The 19798-nt window shown below is 43.3% G+C and overlaps 1 protein-coding gene across 5 annotated transcripts; it reads right to left on the reverse strand.

Annotated features, from left to right (window-relative positions):
- Positions 1–3: 3 nt before the first annotated feature.
- sec24c (SEC24 homolog C, COPII coat complex component) lies at positions 4–17747 on the reverse strand. 5 transcript variants are annotated; one of them, XM_029455627.1, is made up of 25 exons: positions 17534–17747; positions 15005–15192; positions 14650–14730; positions 13839–13959; positions 12624–12790; positions 11789–12520; positions 11519–11661; positions 10932–11000; positions 9506–9614; positions 9149–9276; positions 8067–8205; positions 7844–7959; positions 7401–7525; positions 6827–7018; positions 6648–6741; positions 6064–6180; positions 5772–5942; positions 5532–5628; positions 5288–5433; positions 4955–5093; positions 4369–4487; positions 4080–4259; positions 2857–3042; positions 2558–2647; positions 1865–2005 (listed from the first exon to the last, which is right to left on the reverse strand). In XM_029455627.1, exons 2-25 carry the CDS (start codon positions 15171–15173, stop codon positions 1865–1867), a joined length of 3771 nt encoding a protein of 1256 aa, XP_029311487.1. In that variant the 5' UTR covers positions 15174–15192; positions 17534–17747. The 5 variants fall into 5 exon arrangements, with proteins under 5 accessions (XP_029311488.1, XP_029311492.1, XP_029311487.1 ...); XM_029455628.1 differs by lacking the exon at positions 17534–17747 and having other exon boundaries at positions 4–2005; positions 15005–15173; XM_029455631.1 differs by lacking the exon at positions 14650–14730.
- Positions 17748–19798: the final 2051 nt, after the last annotated feature.

Genomic DNA, 19798 nt, shown 5'->3' on the forward strand with positions numbered 1-19798 from the left:
ATGTGGAGTTTCACTTTAAACAATCATTTTATTAGCAGTCCCAAGAGGCAATGAAAAAAAACAACAAATCAAAGAAAAGAAAAAGGAACAGAAATTAAGATAACAGTCAAGACAGTGGGCCAATCCAAGTCAGTGAACGTAGAGAAGGAACAGAGGGCACACACACACACACACACACACACACACACCAAAAACCCCCACAAAAGTCACATTGTTAAAAAAGGAACAGAAAGTGATAAATGAAGAAGACTGAACTTAATCTCAGGGTAGTGCGTGTGTGTGAGTGTGTGTCTGTGTGTGTGTGTTAGCTGATCCCTCTGTTCCTCAGCAGAAATTCACCAGGACCGACCCCACATTCTCTCACACACACACACACACACACTTCCACTCACACAAACGTATCAAAAAGCCAGTCAAGGCGTCTTCCTCTCTCCAGTAAAAGCCATGATTTTATATTTCGGCCATTTTTGACAGAGAAACCAACCATCAACAAACCACAGCTGTTCAGTCTTTAAAATTGTTTTTTTCTATTAATTCTGTACAGATTATATATTTTATTTACACACTGAACATCGTCAGTGCGGAGACAACTCAAAATTTGCAAACATTAACTAATGTCCATTTATTCGATGTCGTTCTGTGCTCATTTCTGTCTGCTGGAAATAGCTTAGTTTTTCTTTTGTAAATACAATTTTCAGATCATCTGATTAATATAAAGTCTGCAGCACTACACATCATCAACAGACAGAATCATCCACAGAAATTATCATGAGGAGGATTTCCCATCTCTGTGATGCCGAGATCAAAAGTTCACAGCCGTGCTTCATTTCTCTTATTATTTTTAATGTTTTTGTCTGGCCTCTCTATGCTGCATAGACTTTGAACTGATGAAAGCTTCCTCTCCAAACAGAACCACGACAGCGACTTCAATGCACATCTGATTCAACGGTGACCAAAACATCGGAGCCAGATGTTTGCACCCGTAACAGAAACTCAAATTGATTCAAACTAATCTGGATTATACCAATTACTGTAATAACACAGCAGTCGTGTGCACCTTTGTGTTCAGTTCACTTGTCGACACTAAAACCAGATTTTACAAGATACTTCTTGAATTCTTTCCTTCGGCAAAAAGGTCAACAGGCTCCAGACCGGGCTGTTAATCTATCTTTAAATTTGGATGCTGACACCTGGAGACACGTCAGGAAATAAGAATTGGGAGTCTAATCCGCTCTCTTTCTCTCTCTCACACACACATACATACCACACACACACAGGATGATTGGAGCAGCATGGGGGGGGGGGGGGGGGGGGGGGGTACTAAGGCCATGATTAATGGGGAGAAGAGACAGAAAGAACAGCATTTATTTAATTCCGTTTATGTCTTGGTATGTAGTTGTCCTTCACTCTATTGGGATTCAATCATATAAAAAGTGTTTGCTATCCGAGGGTCATTAATGCACCCAAAACAGCCTTTCAGTGCTAGTAATACACACAGTACACCGACTACAGTCAACATCAGCCGTCTCCGTCACTCACTCAGTTGCATACATAATTGTTCACTTGTGTATATACACATTACTCCCTCGTCAGTTATTTTGCTCCCTCTTTGTTGGAGCAGTAGATTTGAGGCAGAGTAAAGCTCTATTAACATCAGACTCTCTCTTTCCCACACACACACACACACACACACACACACACACACACAACGAGATCTGCCAGCTGGTCTCTCGGCTGACAGACAGCTGGGAGAGCTTTAGTTTATTAGGTTTAAAAAAAAAAAAAAAGATAAAGCGCTTTCTTTCACAAGGAGGAGGGGAAGGGGGGGGTTGGGTTATACAGGTGAAGGTGGGAACTTGAAGGCCTAGCTGAGAAGCTGGCGGATCTCCTTGTGCATGTGACACAAGAAGTCCACGTATGACGCTCCCCCGCTGACGCTCTTGTCCTCAACCAGGAAGTGCCTGAATATCAACTCGGCTTTGTCCTCCTGTTTCACCACCATGAGCTGCAAACAGGAGACGGAAAGTGTGAGAGAGCTTTTATGTCTATACGAAGTCAGAACAAAAAAATGTCCATCATAACTTCAATTCCCCAACGCCTAAGAGGACTTCCTCTGTGTGCATGCACCAGTGTTGTGGTTAGCTCCATGTCCTGCGTGCACTGGGGAAACACTGATTTACAACATTTCTACTTTTTGTTATTTGATTGAGAGCAGTTTAGTGGCAGAGAATTACATATTGTACGTGTAAGTATCAAAAGTTGGCATCAAATACCTAGTATTATTAACTTATACAATTATGTTAATATTTATATCTCGACTTGAAAGTTTACTTTTATTTAAACACATTTCCTGTTTGCCTGCTTTGTATTAAACACTTATAACATTGACTTTTGTTTAAGTGGAAAAAAGGGATTTGTAGTATTTAAGTATTATTTAGGTATAGATGTTGAAACATTGGCACTGACATCAACGTTTTCTTTTAAACCATATCAAGCCCTACACAGAACAGAGAAATAGCTGACGCCAGATAGTTAATGAGGGCAAGAGAAAGTTCACCTTCATGTATCGTGATCGCTGTGCTCTGAAGGATTCGATGATCTCCCTGAGTCTCTGAGAGAAGGGGTTGTCCAGTTCTGGAAGACTTGTCTGAAACAGAAATGATATATTCATGATACAAGCTCAGATAAGCCTACTGAACAGTGTATCACATGACCTCATATACGATGCTGATGAAGTGATTAAGAGAAATTGCAGACGTTTGTGAAAAAAGAAGAAGCATGAAACATTGAAGAGTTGTGCAACTTGTCTGCGAAGGTCCACAAACACAACGCGACAGCAGATCTGTTTCCTCTCACCAAGCTCGGGTCTATCTGGCTGAAGCTCGGCGTGCCGAAGATGTTGAGCAGCAGCTCCTGCTGAACGCTGGCCCCCACCCACAGGAAGAGGTGGAGTCCTGTCTCCAGGATGTAAACTCCGCCTTTAGACAGCCTCTCCTCTGAGTCCCTCACCGCCATTGGCAACGACCCGCTTTCCAACTTCGTCTGGAAAGTCAAAGAGAAGAGACAATGTTAGATGAGATCACACAATGTATTTAGGCTTCACTTCCCTCTTCTGCAAACATGAGTATTGAACAGAGACTTTAGGGAGCAAAGCACACAGCAGCATCTTCTGTGTTGTGTGTATTCAATATCGCCTCTTTGCAGAGCAAAAAGCTAAAACTAACTACAAATGAGTAAAAAAGCCAAACTGTTTGCATTTTCAGCTTCAGGCTACAATAGTTTCTTCTCTTATTCACAGGTTGAACACTAGAGTGTGCAAAGCTTACAGGGTTTATCTTAGAACATCACTACTGTCGGGGCTCCAACTGAACTGCAGCGTCCAGACAGTAGCGCTGCACTCTCCTGCAATGCAACCAATGCAAGTGCACATTCCTAATCAGTTACCTATTAACATGAACAGCGTTTTTCTATTTGCTTCCCTCACGATCGAAGACACAATATTTCAAAATTGAGCCGCGATAACTTTCCAGAGTTGTAAAATCCAGTCTTAGAGTACCGAATCACAAAAGTGATTTGGCGTCTGATTAGCCTTTAAACGTCTTAAACTGCTACGCCGACTGGACTTCCTGTTTTGCGTGTCATAGTCTCACCGCTACCTTAAACACGCTTACCAGGGCTGATTAAGTCTACAACGCTACAGACTCTGCATGATATAATTACACACAGTATAGCGTTCTAATGATAAAAATAGTTGCGATGGAGGAAGTTTAAAAGTATCATCAAAAAAAAAAAGCCCGGTCTGGTTCTTTGTTCTATGAAAGCATAATCACGCAGATTTATTTTTATCTGGTTTGATAAAACTGTATTATGAATAACACACAGGCTATTATTAAATTGAGTAAGAGAGATGCAAACACTTGTTTTTAATGGTGCTACACATCAAACATAAGCCTCTCGGATAATGACAGAATGTTCAGTGAGTACGGTGGACATTGGTACTGGGCCAAATAATCCATGTCGGAACCATCCAAAAGGTGAAGGGATGAAAGGAGAGTTAATATGCGTGCGTGTGGTCTCACCAGTGGCAGCAGGCGGGGGTAGAAGAAGACGTGGCTCTCTGTGACGTCCATGCAGCTGATCAGCTGCCTCAGGTAAGCCCGATCGTCCAGCGAGATGTCGGCTCCCGGCAGCAGCACGTCACTCTTCAGCACACAGTTGAGATAGACCGGGAGCAGCTTCATGCACTCCGGGAGAATCAGCTGACACACACACACACACACACACACACACAATTAATATTGCAGCAAACAACTATTTGCTATGTAAAGATATATATTATATATCTCACACACACACACACACAAGTACCTGCCCAGCTGATGAGGGGCTTGCACAGTTCTTTCGGTAGCAGGCCAGAATCTGAGCACACTGGTTGATCAAAGTGTCTCTCACAGACTTAGTGGGGTTGTTCAGGAGGCCTCGGAAAGCTGCAACACACAAAAACACACATTTACATTCATACATTCTCGACTGCGATTGCTACGAAGAATAAATCAACCACCAGGAATAACTATTGAGATAAAGGGGGCTAATTGTATGTGATTTAACAAAAGGTGTATTACACTCATCTCTAAAAGAAAAGCATGCTCCACCTTTATTTATCCTGTAGATGGTGAGTGAATGCTGCGCTGCTTCAAACTTACAAAGCTGCAAACATTCATACCAGCGGGCTATCCATAACAGGTGCCGCTTGTATGTAATCCTACGGTTGGCTAATTTGCGGCTCCACTGAAGCAGCTGGGGATTGCTTGATAGTATTTTTAGAAAACGTTACTCATTCATTTCTCTACTCTCCTGGATGTGTACATTTGTATTGTGCGCTCTCCTTTAGCCCCCGTGGCCCGACACTGAACAACAATAAAGAAGATATTGTGCTGTGTGAGCGGGTCCTCACCATATTTGGAGAAGAAGTTGATGATTGTGTCCGTCTCACAGTTGCGGTAGAGGTCAGCTAGCTGAGAGCAGCAGTTGACCGCCATGTTGTGGACGCGGAGACGCCTCTGACCGCTGCAGCTGGTGTACAGCACGGCGCACTACAGGGAAACATGTGCCAGATTAACAGACTGATTGATTGACTGTCAGCCATGTCAGATTAGGTGACTCCAATCAACTATAGCTCTTTTTTGAAGACAAGCATTAAACTTACTCAAACCTAAAGTCTAAGACTGTCCGAAAGCAGCTGATTTGAGAAACTATAAACAAAATGTGTTCCCTTCTCCTCACACACCTGCATGAGTGCCCCCGTCTCCTCGCTGAGCTTGTCGTCGTGTTTGAATTCCACAGTGACGGCCTTGTCGCAGTCCAGGCCTGCTAGCTCCACGTCTGTGGTGTTACTCATGAAGAAGGAGCCGAAGAAGTCCGTCGCCCGGATACCTGACGGGAGGGGAGGGATAACAAAGTCAGGTGTCACATACTGTATATATCGGTCTGACTGGCTTTTATTGCTTCGTCTCCAGGTGGGGGAGTCTCACCTGTGCTGGTTCGCACCCTCATAACAGCATCAAAGCCAACGAGTTTCTGAACGTCTCGTCTGAGGTCGTTCAGGAATCGCTCCCTGTCCGACTGAGCCTGGGATGAAGAAAACACACCAGCTGGTATTTCAACAAATGCAAAGAACGGTGAAGAGAAATGGCTACAGGAGCTGCAGGACAACGCAACCTGCAGCAGTTCCAGAATGAGACTAAAGCAGGTCGAGAGTGATTTTCTCTCACCTGGAAGTAGGTGTATTTGTAGACAGAACCTCCAGTAGAGACAGGAACTACTCCTAATGTGGCAACGTCCACGTACTGGTTGGGGAAGAGGAAGAGATCCACACAACAGCCCTGCGCTACACACTCCTTCGCCAGGGTGTTGTAGAATCCCACCTGAGGCTGAAACAGAGACTGAGGAAGACGGGAGAGGACGGGGAATAAACGAGAGATACATATTAAGATGCTGAACACAACAGATCATGTTGTAACAATACAAGTGGATATATTATAATCTTGCTACACTGGTGTTTACCTTCTCCTTATCTGTCCCAACCAGCTTCTTGTCTTCTCTATTCTTTAGTTTTCCAGGAGCCTCGGCGATGGGCAGAGATGTGTGAAACACAAACAGCTTCCCTGAACAGTCTGCAGCCTGAGAAGGTGACACAGTAACATACAGGTCAGGCAAGTCAGCAGACTGTAAACAGTGTCACATATTGTGACGTGTTAAGACCGAGTCAATGTTTCACGAGAAAGGAAATGCATTAATCTCGTTTGTCAGACGGGACGAACACAATACGTTCTGGTGAGTAACTTTGCAACTTCACATCTTTTTTTGGACAATTATTATTACTATAGATAACGCCTAAAAAGCTTAAGGACAAAACTTGCCATAGTTAAATAACTATTAGAGTATTTACACACATCATAGCCTTCATCTGTACATTTAATTCTTCTGGTAAACGCAGATTCAATAAACTTTTAAAATAATGTTTCAATAAAGATTATACAACAGACAGTTCACTGACTCATAGGAGAAGTGTTGTCAAATCTGACATTCTGGAAATCCGGATTGATCGAGGAAAAAGCTGTAAAATGTCAGTGGCAATATGTGTTTACCTTCAGTGCCTCCAGTCCTGCCTGGATGACGGGTCCAAACACCGTCTCTGTCTCCCTGGTGTCTGCAAACATCTCTGGGATCTGGTCCAGCAAACTGGAAAACACAAAGAGCGCGTCAGTAAACCCGATCCGTTCGTCGGCCTGTACACACCTTGTGCATCTGTTTTTTCTCTTCCCACCTGTCGATAACTAGCCGGCTCTCGTTCACATTGACCAGGAAGCCGTCGAGCAGGGGTACAAACATGTCCGACACATCAGACACCACCAACATCTGGGGTTGGGCCAGGCTCGACTTGACGTTGTAGAAGTGCATCACCTTGTTGTAGGTGACAAAACCCACCCGCACCACAGAATCCATTTCTGGATTCTCCCTGGACGCAGAAACAAGAGGATGAAATGGGGAGAATGGTCAGGTTTGCATTTACTGACATGAGCTTGAAACGAGCCGTGTGTTTTAGAAATCCTCGCTTATAAAGAGGAAATGTTCCTCCTTCTTTTGCCATCTCTTCGACTTTATCTCCTCACTTCATTCTTTTTCTTTCTTATTTGCCTAATTCCCGTTCACTCCCACTTCCCTTCCCTGCTGCATGCTCCATTTCTTCCTGTCCTTCATAGCATTTTGTCTATCCCATCTTATATTTATCAGTTTCTTCTTCACTGGTTGCATTTGTCTCCTCTCTTCTTCCTTCACTCTTTCCCTGCTCCTTTCCTTTCGTCCTGTCCATCTCTTGTGTGTTTATGTGTTTTGAGTACCTGGGCAGGTAGTCGAGGAGGGTCTTGAGTTCCTGGCAGACGATGTTGACCATGCCGCTCTTCACAGCGTTGTAGGACACGTCGATAAGGAAGATATAGGCTGGAGGCTGAGGAATCTTGTTGTTCTGTTACAGACGGGTCATGTGTAAAGTATAGTATCATATTAAGCATACAGACAAGTTTGGCAACTTCATGAAATGAGTTCATTGCATAATAACTGACTAAGACTGGCTGGTTTTTGTAGATTGTTGTTGTAACTTCTCATTATTGTGTCATTCTGACCGGTGATAAAATTCATGAAACACAAGGACTGCAAGGAATCATGGGAAAACAATCTGGTGCAGACCATTACAATACTACAACAGCTCCGAGAACAATGATCCTGCTCGTTGAATCTGTGAGTCCAACGAGCAAAAGGCTAGTTTCCTGCAGAAAGGACCCACCTTACAGTAGTCGACAGTGGCCATGAACTCGTAGCTGCCCAGCGAAAGCTCCGGCCTGTCGTAGCAGTCCACCCTCTTACCAGTGTGGTCCAGATGCTGGAAATAATGTGGAGGCACTGAGGGAAAAGAGAAGGAAAGGCAAAAAGATTAAAATCAGTACAGTGAGTTTAATTTAGAAGAAAAAAACCCACACGTTTTAATACTGTAACAGACACACACTCACCATCTGTGACGCAGCTGCAAAATCCACACTGGAAGCGCCGACCTCCCTCTATGAACTGCATGTATGGACACATGTAGGCCTTGCAACGGTTGCAGCGGATTGGACCACCCTCGCCGTGGTCCACCAAGTATGGAGGGGTCTGACAAGAGATGCAATGAAGGGGTAAGAGAAGCCTTTTATCCAATAATACGAGGGTGACTTCATCTAAAACCCTAATGTGGGCAGAATTACTGAAAGAGGAGGTAATGCAAAGGAATATTATTATTACACCCGGTTTTATATAAAAAGAGCTTTTTCTTGCCAACATGATGTAACGTAAAACTGGGTTACACTTGTGAATGTGATGAGTGCATGAAACAAGGTCATGCAGCCACTCCCACCTCTCTGATTTTGAGACAGATTATCCCCCAGACATTAGACATTACAGGCATTGCCCTGAAAATTAATCTTTTTTTTCAAATCAGGTTAAGGGGTTAAAACGGTCAAACCGTTACGAAAACATCTCAGTGGAAGATCTGAGCTGCACTGATGAAGAGAGGGGAAATCAAAGGACGCTTTCTGTTGGGTCAGATTCAAGTATCGAAACATCTTGCATGGCTTTTTCTAAAACTAACGATACTTTCCATTATTGCTTATTCTGCAGATTATTTTCATTTAATCATTTAGTCTATAAAACATTTACATGTTATAATCACAGTCCAGAGGGATGCATTCAAATGTCTTGTTGTATTTGACCAACAGTCCAAAGCCCAAATATATTCAGTATCAAATATGATGAAACTAAAACCAGCAAATGTGAGTGTGCCAACAACATCAAGTAAATATGCTATAAACATTTAACACAGAGCTCTTTTATCTGGCAACTTATTCCAACATTTATCAATCAAATGCAATATATTTTACATCTTGCATGACATCAAAAAGCTTTCTGACAGTTTCTCTCTCAGATGATATTGTGTCATGCATTAACAGCTACAGATCAGACAAAGTCCAGAAAAAGAGCCTTGTATATATCGGGCTTGCAACATTCCCAATACAGGAGAGAGTGGAGAGAGAGAGAGAGAGGAGTGGGTATTGCTCACCTCATCTGGCGGCAACGTGGCGAGTGGCTTGATGACGGCGGCCAGAGGCACCTGAGACTGCTTGGCCATTTCGGCTGTGCAAGGCATATTGTAGGCCGTACAGCGAACAAACCTGGGACTGGCATTCCCTAAACACAGACAGATTCCCCATTAATATCACAATCTTTACACGGGCCGCATACGTTTCTCACGCAAAAAGTTCTTACATTTGTCCAATTCGTGTTTTGCTAGTAAGTAGTTGGGGAAAGAAAGTCAACTTTTAATTTCCTCAACCCCTCACTTCCTGATTCCCTTCTTTCACTTCCTCAATAACTGAAGCTACCAGATGTGAATGCGCTCACAGGAAGTAGAACCTACCTTGGTCCTTGACCTGGAAGGTGGTGGTGACCAGCGGTGGAGCCTGACCTCTGACCCCTGTGGCGAATGGCTCGGTGCTCTTAGCCCTGTCATCCTCTATTACCTGGATCTAAAAAGGAGGGAGGGGGACAAGAATACCTATAATTCATACAGGTTGACTGCGTAAATACAAACATGCAAGTTCACGATATATTGTCCCCCAAGCCTCACAAAGTATAAAAAAAGAGGAACATTTAACACACATGCAGGAGATGACTTTCACACAACCCCTAACACACACACACACACACACACACACACACACACACACACACACACACACACACATCTGCAGCTACTAAGCACACATTGAAAACCCATCAACATCTGTGGATAAAAACAATCATAGTCAAGTCGTGTCTTTGAGAAAGCGCAGGATTTATCCAGACATGCCATTAATGCAAGGAATTGTGGGTAAGTCAAAACATTGCAGGGCTAGCATGCAGAGCAGAGGTTTTGTGGCGGTGGCTGTCGACAAACGATAAACAATAACGTACTCTCAAGTTGTCAAAACTAAGATAGGCTGCCTCAGTCCTGACACACAGAAACAGTGAGGTGAGAGTGAGGTAGTACGGATGACCAACGCAGGGTTATGATGCAGTGCACATGACGAGAAGTCGAGGGGGAAACTGAAAAAACCTTTCAGTCATTGCTTTAAATGGAGACACATCTTTTGGCAATGTAAGAAAGGACTTGAATATAAATGAAGTCCTCGTCACAGTCTCTAAGACACAAATATGATTCTTAAAGGAATAGTTCAATATTTTGAGGAATTGCGATTTACTTCCAAGAGTTATGAGAATTTCTTGTGTAGTTTTGTCGTTTTTACACTTTTACAAAATGTTGATTTGTGAGCTTTAGAGGTGCTGGTTGGCAGACTGTTAACTTCGGGCAGAACCATGCTAGCCATCCCCCCCAGTCTTGATGCTAAGCTAATTTAGCTGGCTGCTGCTGCTTATTTAGCGTATGGACATGTGAGCTGTATTAATCTTCTCCTCTTACTCTTGGCAAAAAAGCAATTTTCCCAAAATGTCGAACGACCAGTATTCCTTTGGACTGCATTTGTTTTTGGGGAATTAGTGTTGGAATATATTAGATGCCAAAATGCCTCTGTGATACATCATCTGTTTATAGTTCCACATCCTATTGGACAGGAACGATTCTGGTGAAACACAGTAATAAGCAAAGATGACTGCCCATTAACATCAGACACAAAGTAAGTGTAACTTGTTCTTGTTTCCAACAGGAGCCCATCTTTTACATTGTGACTATCCCTGACTTTGAGGCGTGAGAAGGAAAGAGCAGGAGGTGGAAGCTGTGGGTTAGTGCGAGCGGGCAGAGAGGACAGGATGATGCGGAGGAAAGGGCAGGCACACAGGAAACTTACTGGGCTGGGGATAGCGTCTGGATCTATTCTATGTCTTGATTTCTGCACAGCCGGCATGTCAGACGCTTGCTTTACATTCAAACGTTTGTCCAGCAAATTGTGCAAAACAGGACAAAATAAATAAATAAATAAAAAAGAGTGAAAATATAAAAAAACGAGTGTGAGAAGAGAAAACTCAGCAAGACTATGCTGAGTAGCAGGCAGCATTGTTGTTATTCAGACACAAACTGATCAGTAGTATTGATTATAGATTAGTGGTACTGTAGAATATGACAGTCAAGCACAAGTAGATATAAACTATTATACCAGTAGCCTGTTTGACACACAACATATTAGAAACACATCTGAATATATGCAGCTTAGTACAACACCACCACAATGTGCTCAATGCTCAATTAAATTAACACCTCAATGAGCTGAACATTATAGGCATCAAGTAAACAAAGTGGACACTGAGTGTACATGTCACTTTCAAACTCACTCTGGCAAATGCATCAAAGTCCTCTTTGCTCACAACTAATTTATCTCAAAACAAACTAAGTTGTAAACTAAGAAATTGACAAGCGTGTTGGTTTGCGTCTGCTCACCGGGCTAGGAATGGCATCTGGGTCAAGTCTTTTCTGTGCAGCGGGAGCAGGAGCTGTTGCCGGTGCAGGGGCTCCGTAGTTTGGTTGCCCGGGATAAGGACCTGCATAGCCAGGCTGAGGGCCTCTCACCTGCCCAAACGCACCTGAAGGCAACAAGAAAATATCTTAGTGATGCAGAAAACACAACCGATCTACCAAACTTATTTTTATTCTTTCAGGCTTCATTTTTGTATGTTAAATGTTATATCATCCCATCCCTACCCTCCTCACCATTCTGCTGAGGAGGGTATCCTCCCTGCATGCCAGGCTGAGATGGAGGCTGCTGCATTGGCCCAGGGGGGCCTGGTGGGCCCTGTGGTCCTGGAGGCAGGTGGTTGATTTGGGCCATGGAAGTGGGAGGCATCTGAACTCTGGGAGCAGGGGGGCCTGAGTTGTAGGGTGATGGCTGGGATGGAGGGGGCTGCTGTTGGGGTGGCATGGGTCCTGGGTACTGGCCAGAGGGCATTGAGATTGGAGGAGGACCAGGAGAAGGAAAAGACCCAGGCTGAGAGGAAGGAGGGGGGGCTCTAGGTGGGAAGGAGCCCTGGGCAGGGGGAGGCGGGCCGGAGACGAAGGCAGGATGGCTGACTGGTGGAGGTGCTGAGGAGAAGGGGGGCTGGGTTGGAGGGAAGGACTGCTGTGGCTGGGACACTGGGGGAGCAGGAGCTTGGCTGGGTGGAGACACAGGACCCGAGTAGGACGAGGGAGTAAAGGTTTGCTGAGAGGAAGGAGGTGGCGCAGGAGAGGTAAACTGCTGTTGAGAGGTAGGGGGAAGAGAAGAGGGGAATTGCTGTTGAGAATGAGGTAGTGGGCCTCCGTAGGGTTGATGAAAAGGTGCAGGGCCACTGGGAGGTGGTGGTTGGGTCGGGGCAGCGGAAGCAGGGGGAGGGGCTTGAGTGTAAGAGGGTGGAGGTGCAGCTGAGTAGGCTGTACTGACGGGAGGCTGGGAGCTTTGAGGTGGAGCTGAGGAGAGATGACAGACGTGTGATTATCTTCATGTGACATGAATTATTGTTACGTCCACTTCACATGCACTACACTCAAGTATAAATCCATCCACATTTACCATATCCTGGCCCCACAGGTGTTGGCGGTCCAGAGGTGATCTGCATCCCAGTCATCTGGTTAGTGACCTGCTGCATTGGGTGTTGGGGCCCGTAGTGTTGGGGATAGGAGGGTTGTGGCCCTGACATGTTCACAGCGCCCTGGTTGTATGGCTGAGACGCAGCCGGCCTGAAAACACATCAATCTTTCAGTGTGTGTGTATAAGCACATACATAAGTAACTGGGTTACGGTCTGTTCTTTTTTTACAGTAAGCTGATTAAATGTCATGTAAATGAGAAACCTGGTTTCCGTAATCGGGGTAGAGGATTAGAAAAGCCTGGTTTCCCCAGCGAGACTTCGCCTAGAGAACGCTCATTTCTTAGCCATGTTTTAGTAGCAGCAGAACGGCTGAGTGAAAGATTGATCATAACGTGTCAATGGCTTCTCCGACTAACACTAAAAGTAGCCCCAAGAAGTCTAAAAAAGGCAATTTCACAGCTGGACATTTGAATATTTGTAATAGTCAGACTATGATGGAAGGCCCCACTCTGTCTGTCCTCTCACAGCACCGTCAGTGTTTCAGCACACATACACACAGAAATAGACAGAAGCGACTGACGCCGCATCTTCTATCCCTAACTTAGTTAAAATGAGAAAGCCATGTTTCCAAAATACTGTTGGGGGTAGAGGGGAAATCTGATGACCTGCCACATGCACCCAAATGCAGTAACCAGGGTAAATGCACTGATTAACATGACATACTACATCTTCATTACCCGGCCATCTCTTGTGTTTAACACCAGCACAAAAAGAAAACTGAATATCAGCAGAAATTGGAGCTCGAGTTCTCTATTCATAATTTGTCTCAACACACATTGAGTGTGTTTATGAATGATTTGCTTTGGCTGGTTTGGAGTCCACTTTCATTCCTAACTAACCACATGACAATCTTATTGGAGGAGCACCAAGTCCTCAGGTTGCAGACAGTCTCAGTGCAGGTTTTTGGTGTGTTAAAATTGATTCTGTTACAGCTTGAATGATCAGAGTTTATGACGCGAAAGCTGCCGAATTTAAATAACCAGCTGCAAGTGAAATTGAAAGTACGTACAAAAACGTAATCCGAGTCTGCAATAAAAACACAAGGTGTTTGATAGTTGTGGGTACTTTGCTTTAAAAAAAAAATAATGTTTTATAAAGCACACTTTTGGGACCAACAATCAATCAACATGTAAATACCTGGGTGGTGACTGTGTCATAGGTGGGGGTCCATTCTGCATGTCCCCTTGACTGTACTGATTATATGGTTGGGGCGCTGAGACTGGAGGGGCTCCAGAGGTGGGAGGACCCCTGGCAGGACCTGAAATGTAGAGATAAAATTTTACACAGATACCTGCAAAAAAGCATAAACAGCTGACCAATAATCCTGAATTCATTCTGACATCAAGCGTTCTAATGTGACAAGATTACAGCAGCACGCTAAACATGGCTATTACTATACTGTGGTGCCAAAATACATTTTTAGAAACTAACTGATTACATTCCCAGATTTTGCCTCCGGGGTGAGGAGCACAGACTACATACTGAAACCAGTCTAGAAAAGACTGTAAGAGGGTCAGATGTTCTGATGAAGGCTGGAAATAAATACCAAGCATCGGATATTTTTAGGAAGTCAAATCTAGCTAAGCAACTGTCAGGTAGACAACTTGTATTTATTTTTAGTAGTTGTTAAGAGTAGTTTGTCCACACCTTCTGGACACTGAAAAAAGCAACCAAATAGGTATGTAAATATGCAATATAACAGTTGGTGCAGAGAGTAGGCATAGCTCACATTTCTAGGTAAGACAAAAGTTTGGTGTTAAAAAGGTTAGTAACTGGTTGGCTGCTATGCTTAACAATCACTGTCGTTAGACTCAAAAGATCCTCTTCAATTGTGCACTGAGAAAAAACATAGCATAAAAAGAATAATGCCTGTAGGTACAAAGAGGAATTGATGATTGCAGAGCACGTGGAGTGTGAAATGAGTAAGAAATAGAGAGGAGGCAGTTACCCAAGTCAAGAGGAGAGGAGGGGTCAGAGACTGGGTTGGCAGCCACAGCCTTAGAGGGAAAACTTGTGAAAGGAGAATAACCTGTAATACAAGAAAAGACGGAAAGGCAAATACAGAGAGATGTAGGGAAATGCTTAAAGCAACGTGAAGAAATGAGAGGGCAGTCGAGATTCAGATTAGTATGCAAAGGGAAAGTGTTGTTCTCACACATACATGAACAATCACATGAAGAAGGAGGTAGGTAGGACACTCCAAGGTTGTGGCTCTATGAGTGCCTGAGAAGAGCGTCAGAGCTCACCTGGTGTCTCTCCATTTCACCCTCAACTCACTCACTCACTCAGAAGCAGCACTTTACCTTGTGGTGGAGCTCCGGGCTGGTAGGCTGTAGCAGGGCCGTTGTAGGCCGGGTAGGGAGCGTAGGGTGCGGGGTATCCACCGTCCAGGGGAGTGTAGCCAGGCTGGCCGTAGCCAGGCTGGGGCTGGCCGTACGGAGAGGCCATTGGAGTGCGCTGGTTTACATTCATCCTCAGTTCATCCCTAAATCTGGATTCAAATGTGACACAATCACAAAACATATTATTCAATACCACAATTCAAGATGTTTAGCCTGTTTTCCTGTAAGACAGGGATGTTATTAATGATTAAGGCTGTTGTGGCATTTCCTTGAGGAAAATGTGGACTACAGTGACCTTGGTCAGAATGTTTACTGCCAACTCTCTCTTTAAAAGGGATAGTTTGAAGTGGGGTTGTATGAGGTACTTATCCATAGTCAGTGTATAACCGATAGTAGATGGCAGTCGGCACGCCCCCAGTTTGGAAAAGCAGACAGGAGTACAAGCACGGGAGCTAAGCAATGTACTGCCATGGGAAAAGAAATGTTGGAACGCAAAATGTATTTTAAAAAGGCCCACCTAAACAAATCAATACAAGCTTATGTGTACGCTATATTTACAATTATTTCACCGCTTTCCCTTGCCGAAGGGGAACTGAAGCGGTTATATTTAGCTATTATCTTTACAAAGCCACCAGACTACTGTGAAAAAAAGAGACATTTTAACTTGCAGGAGTACACAGTCTGCCACTGCCTCTATCGCATAGTTTGTTTGTGTTGTTGTGTGACATTAGTGAATTAAAGGGTTAGTTCAGATTAAAAATAAATTACAGTATTTGTCAAAAGGAGTCTTGTGGTTTTGAAGAGAACATAGATAACGGCCTCATGTCAACGTCAGAAAGAGCTGTCTGACTGCAAGGTCAAGTGGTTAAAATATTCTAAATGTAGCATACAATTAAACTGATACGGATCTTCTTCTTTTTAGGTGGACCTTTTTTAGGCAGCTAAAGTACGTTTTGCTGACGGCCCCATCCACAGCAATACATTGCTTTGTTTCTATGCCGGTCCCCCAAAACTGGGGGCCAACCGTCATATACTGTAGGTAATACACTGACTAAGTATCTCAAACAATCGAATCTATCCCTTTAAGGCAAACATGAACACATCATCAATAAATAAGTTTGCAGTCACATTGCACCTGAACTAACAGAAAAAGTAACGCAAAACATTTCCAGCCTGAACAGCTCTTAGCTCTACACGTTTCCACGGTCAGACACAAATCTAACTTTGTGAAGTTAATATAATATGTCCTGGTTCGGTGACACCTTTATTGGCTTTTTATGTTTGCCTTAGCCCCACCCAAAGTGTATATCTCAATCACTACCATTAAGTTAAACACACACACACAGAGCAACAATAGATGCTTTACATGAAACAAACTGTTAACAAAGACACAGTACAAACACTGAAATGGGCACAAGTCTGTCAAAGTAGACCAAAACTTAAACCAAACAATTCGAAGCAAAACAGACACAATCCACATGACTAGTCTGGGTGGGTGCCTGATGTGTGTGAAGACAGTGTGTAATGTCTACTGGACTTATGCATGCACCTGAGAAAAGTGTTTACAGGTGAGAAGACCCCAGGAGGTAGTCAACTTTATGAGCATTATTACTCGTGCATATCACATGTCAACTTCAACGTTGCTAACAGAAGTTCACGAGTGGCGTTGTTTATCTTTTGGCTTCTGGAGACTGGCCTACCCTATAGGACAGAGTGATGAGTATCATCTAACAGACAAACACGAGCTAAACGAGCGGGGCCTTTTAATAATTTAGCAGTGCAGGTGCCACAACGAGAAATACAATAGCTGGAGCCGTACAGCTATTTAACTAGTATGTTGGGCCTACTGAGTGACCCACATCTTCTCTCATGGCTTGGCTGCATATTTAAGGAACTCGGTTAGAAATTTCAGTAGCAACAGTAGAAAACTATTAGAAACTGGCAAAGAAACTTAATATTTGAGTATAATAAAAATGTGACGGGAAAGTCAAACGTAGGGGTGAAGTGGGATAACAGCAAAGCCGAGGAAAGCTAGCAAGCGTAGCATTGTGCTAACAGGAACAACTACGGTGCCGCATTAAACCTAGCTCGCTAGCTTACCTTATGTCAACCAAAACCTCAAACACAGAGTCTGGTAAACATGACATGGCTAACTGTTACGAGTTTGACCAACACACAACACAACATATTTGATTCCACAAACTTCCATGTTATGAGGGCTACCATTAGCTTGCTATGGTTAGCAGCCAGACAACTTGAATCATGATGACAGCAGCAGCGGTTGAATCAGCTGTGACCAAATCGCCACAACCGGGGATAGCTAATGTTAGCCAAGTAGCTTAGCTAGGCTAGTATCCTCCAGCTATTTCGCAGAACGATGCTAGCCGTGCCATAGCATTAGCTAGCATTAGCAAGCGTAGCAAAATCCAAGCTCTACTGTCAAGCCGGGAAGAGATGTCACACATTAACTTGTTTCAAATCGAAACCTACCTCCAAAGTGTTGTAAATAGTAAGGCTTTCCTCTACTTGGGGCAACCAGTCAAACCCGGTGACCGACAAACTGTGAAGCCGATGTCGTCCCGGGGTGTTTCTCACTAATCCCTTCTCGGTATCAGAAGCGGACATTCAGCGGAACTGCTGCAGCGCTGTGCCACGTCCACATCCGGACACCGCAGAGCGACTTCCCCCACGCTCACCTCCTCTACTGTACCGAGAGCACTGCACTGGTTAACCTCTGCACGTGAAGATCACTTTAAACTCACTTATTGACATTCAAAATATTACGAGTTCCATTTTCTTCTCTAGCTTTTAAGAAAGGCCATCAGAATCAGAATCACCTTTATTATAAGTATGTGTAGCCTACGTGTAGACACATACGCCTTCAAGGAATTTGACTCCGGTTGTTTGCATTGCTCTCACACAGAAATAGACATAACAGCTAGGAACAAGGACAACACAGCTGGACAAACAAAGGTAAATAATAGAAAGGGCTATTATGTATTAGTGGTGGAAATTAACTGAGTACATTTACTCAAGTACTGCACTTAAGTACACATTTGAGGTACTTGTTGCCTACTTTACTTGAGTAGGTCTATTTCTATTTTCTGCTACTTTAAAAACTCCACTACAATTTCCACAACTATTTTTATTTTATTTTTTAACTCCACTCAATGTATCTGACAGTTTAGTTTGGCTATTTTTCGGTTTCAGATCAACGATACAAAAAACGATCAATACATAAATTATAATATTATATCAATAATCAATATTCAAACTGTACAATCACCACGGCCCCTGGTAGACCACCACACCAAGAAAAGTCTATTCCACCACTGTTGTGCAATTATCAATGCCATGTGTACTTTTTATAACTTCTGCAATTATCACTCATGTGCAATATTCACTCTTACAATTTTTTATCAACGACTTTGTACTTATACTATTGTTACTGTATTTTATTCTATTTAATTGTATACTTGCCACTTTACTTTCTTGTTCTTTTGCTGTAACACGGTAAATTTCCCTGTCGTGGGACTAATAAAGGATTTCTGATTCTGATTCTGATTCATGCATCAATAATTCTAATACAGTAATATGATATATCTTTTTCTGAAATGGGCCGGAGTACTTTAGTATATATTAATATTAATACTTCTGAACTTTTACTTTAGTAATATTTTCAATGCCAGACTTTTACTTGTAACAGAGTATGTTTACACAGTGGTACTACTTCTACTTAAGTAAAAGATCAGAGTACACAAGTAGGCTTCAGTTTATGAAAACATAGGTGTATATATAATTATTATATAAATATATATAAAAAGCACCAATGAATATAATAAAAATAAAATAACACTTCTACAAAAGTCAAATGTTCTGTAAGTTGCAAACATATATATACAAATAATAATGCAAATAATTTAATCTTGGATAAATATACATGAACTGGATGATTATGTATGTGCATGTATACAGTATATCTCAAAAGTGAGTACACCCTTTAGATTTTTGCAAATATTCTGTTATATCCTTTCAGGGGATAACATTATCCTACTGAAACCTTGATATAACTTAAAGTAGTCAGTGTGCTGCTTGAATAACAGTATAGATTTATTGTCCTTTGAAAATTACTCAGTACACAGCTGTTAATGTCTAAACAGCTGGCAACAAAAGTGAGTACACCCCATAGTGAACATGTCCTAATTGTGCCCAAAGTGTCAATATTTTGTGTGACCACCATTGTTATCTAGCACTGCTTTAACCCTCCTGGGCATGGAATTCACCAGAGCTGCACAGGTTGCTTCTGGAATCTTCTTCCACTCCTCCACGACGACATCACGGAGCGCACGGATGTTGGACACCTTGCACTCCTCCACCTTCCTCTTGAGGATGCCCCACATGTGCTCAATTGGGTTTAGGTCTGGAGACATACTTGGCCAGTCCATCACCTTAACCTTCAGCTTCTTCAGCAAGGCCGTTGTCATCTTGGAGGTGTGTTTAGGGTCATTATCATGTTGGAAAACTGCCCTACGGCCCAGTTTCCGAAGAGAGGGGATCATGCTCTGCTGCAGGATGTCACAGTATATATTGGAATTCATGTGTCCCTCAATGAAATGCAGCTCCCCAGTGCCGGCAGCACTCATGCAGCCCCAGACCATGATGCTGCCACCACCATGCTTGACTGTAGGCAAAACACATTTGTCTTGGTACTCCTCACCAGGGTGCCGCCACACACGCCGGACACCATCTGACCCA

The sequence above is a fragment of the Cottoperca gobio genome, chromosome 19, assembly GCF_900634415.1.
Source record: "Cottoperca gobio chromosome 19, fCotGob3.1, whole genome shotgun sequence".
Classification (NCBI taxonomy): domain Eukaryota; kingdom Metazoa; phylum Chordata; class Actinopteri; order Perciformes; family Bovichtidae; genus Cottoperca; species Cottoperca gobio.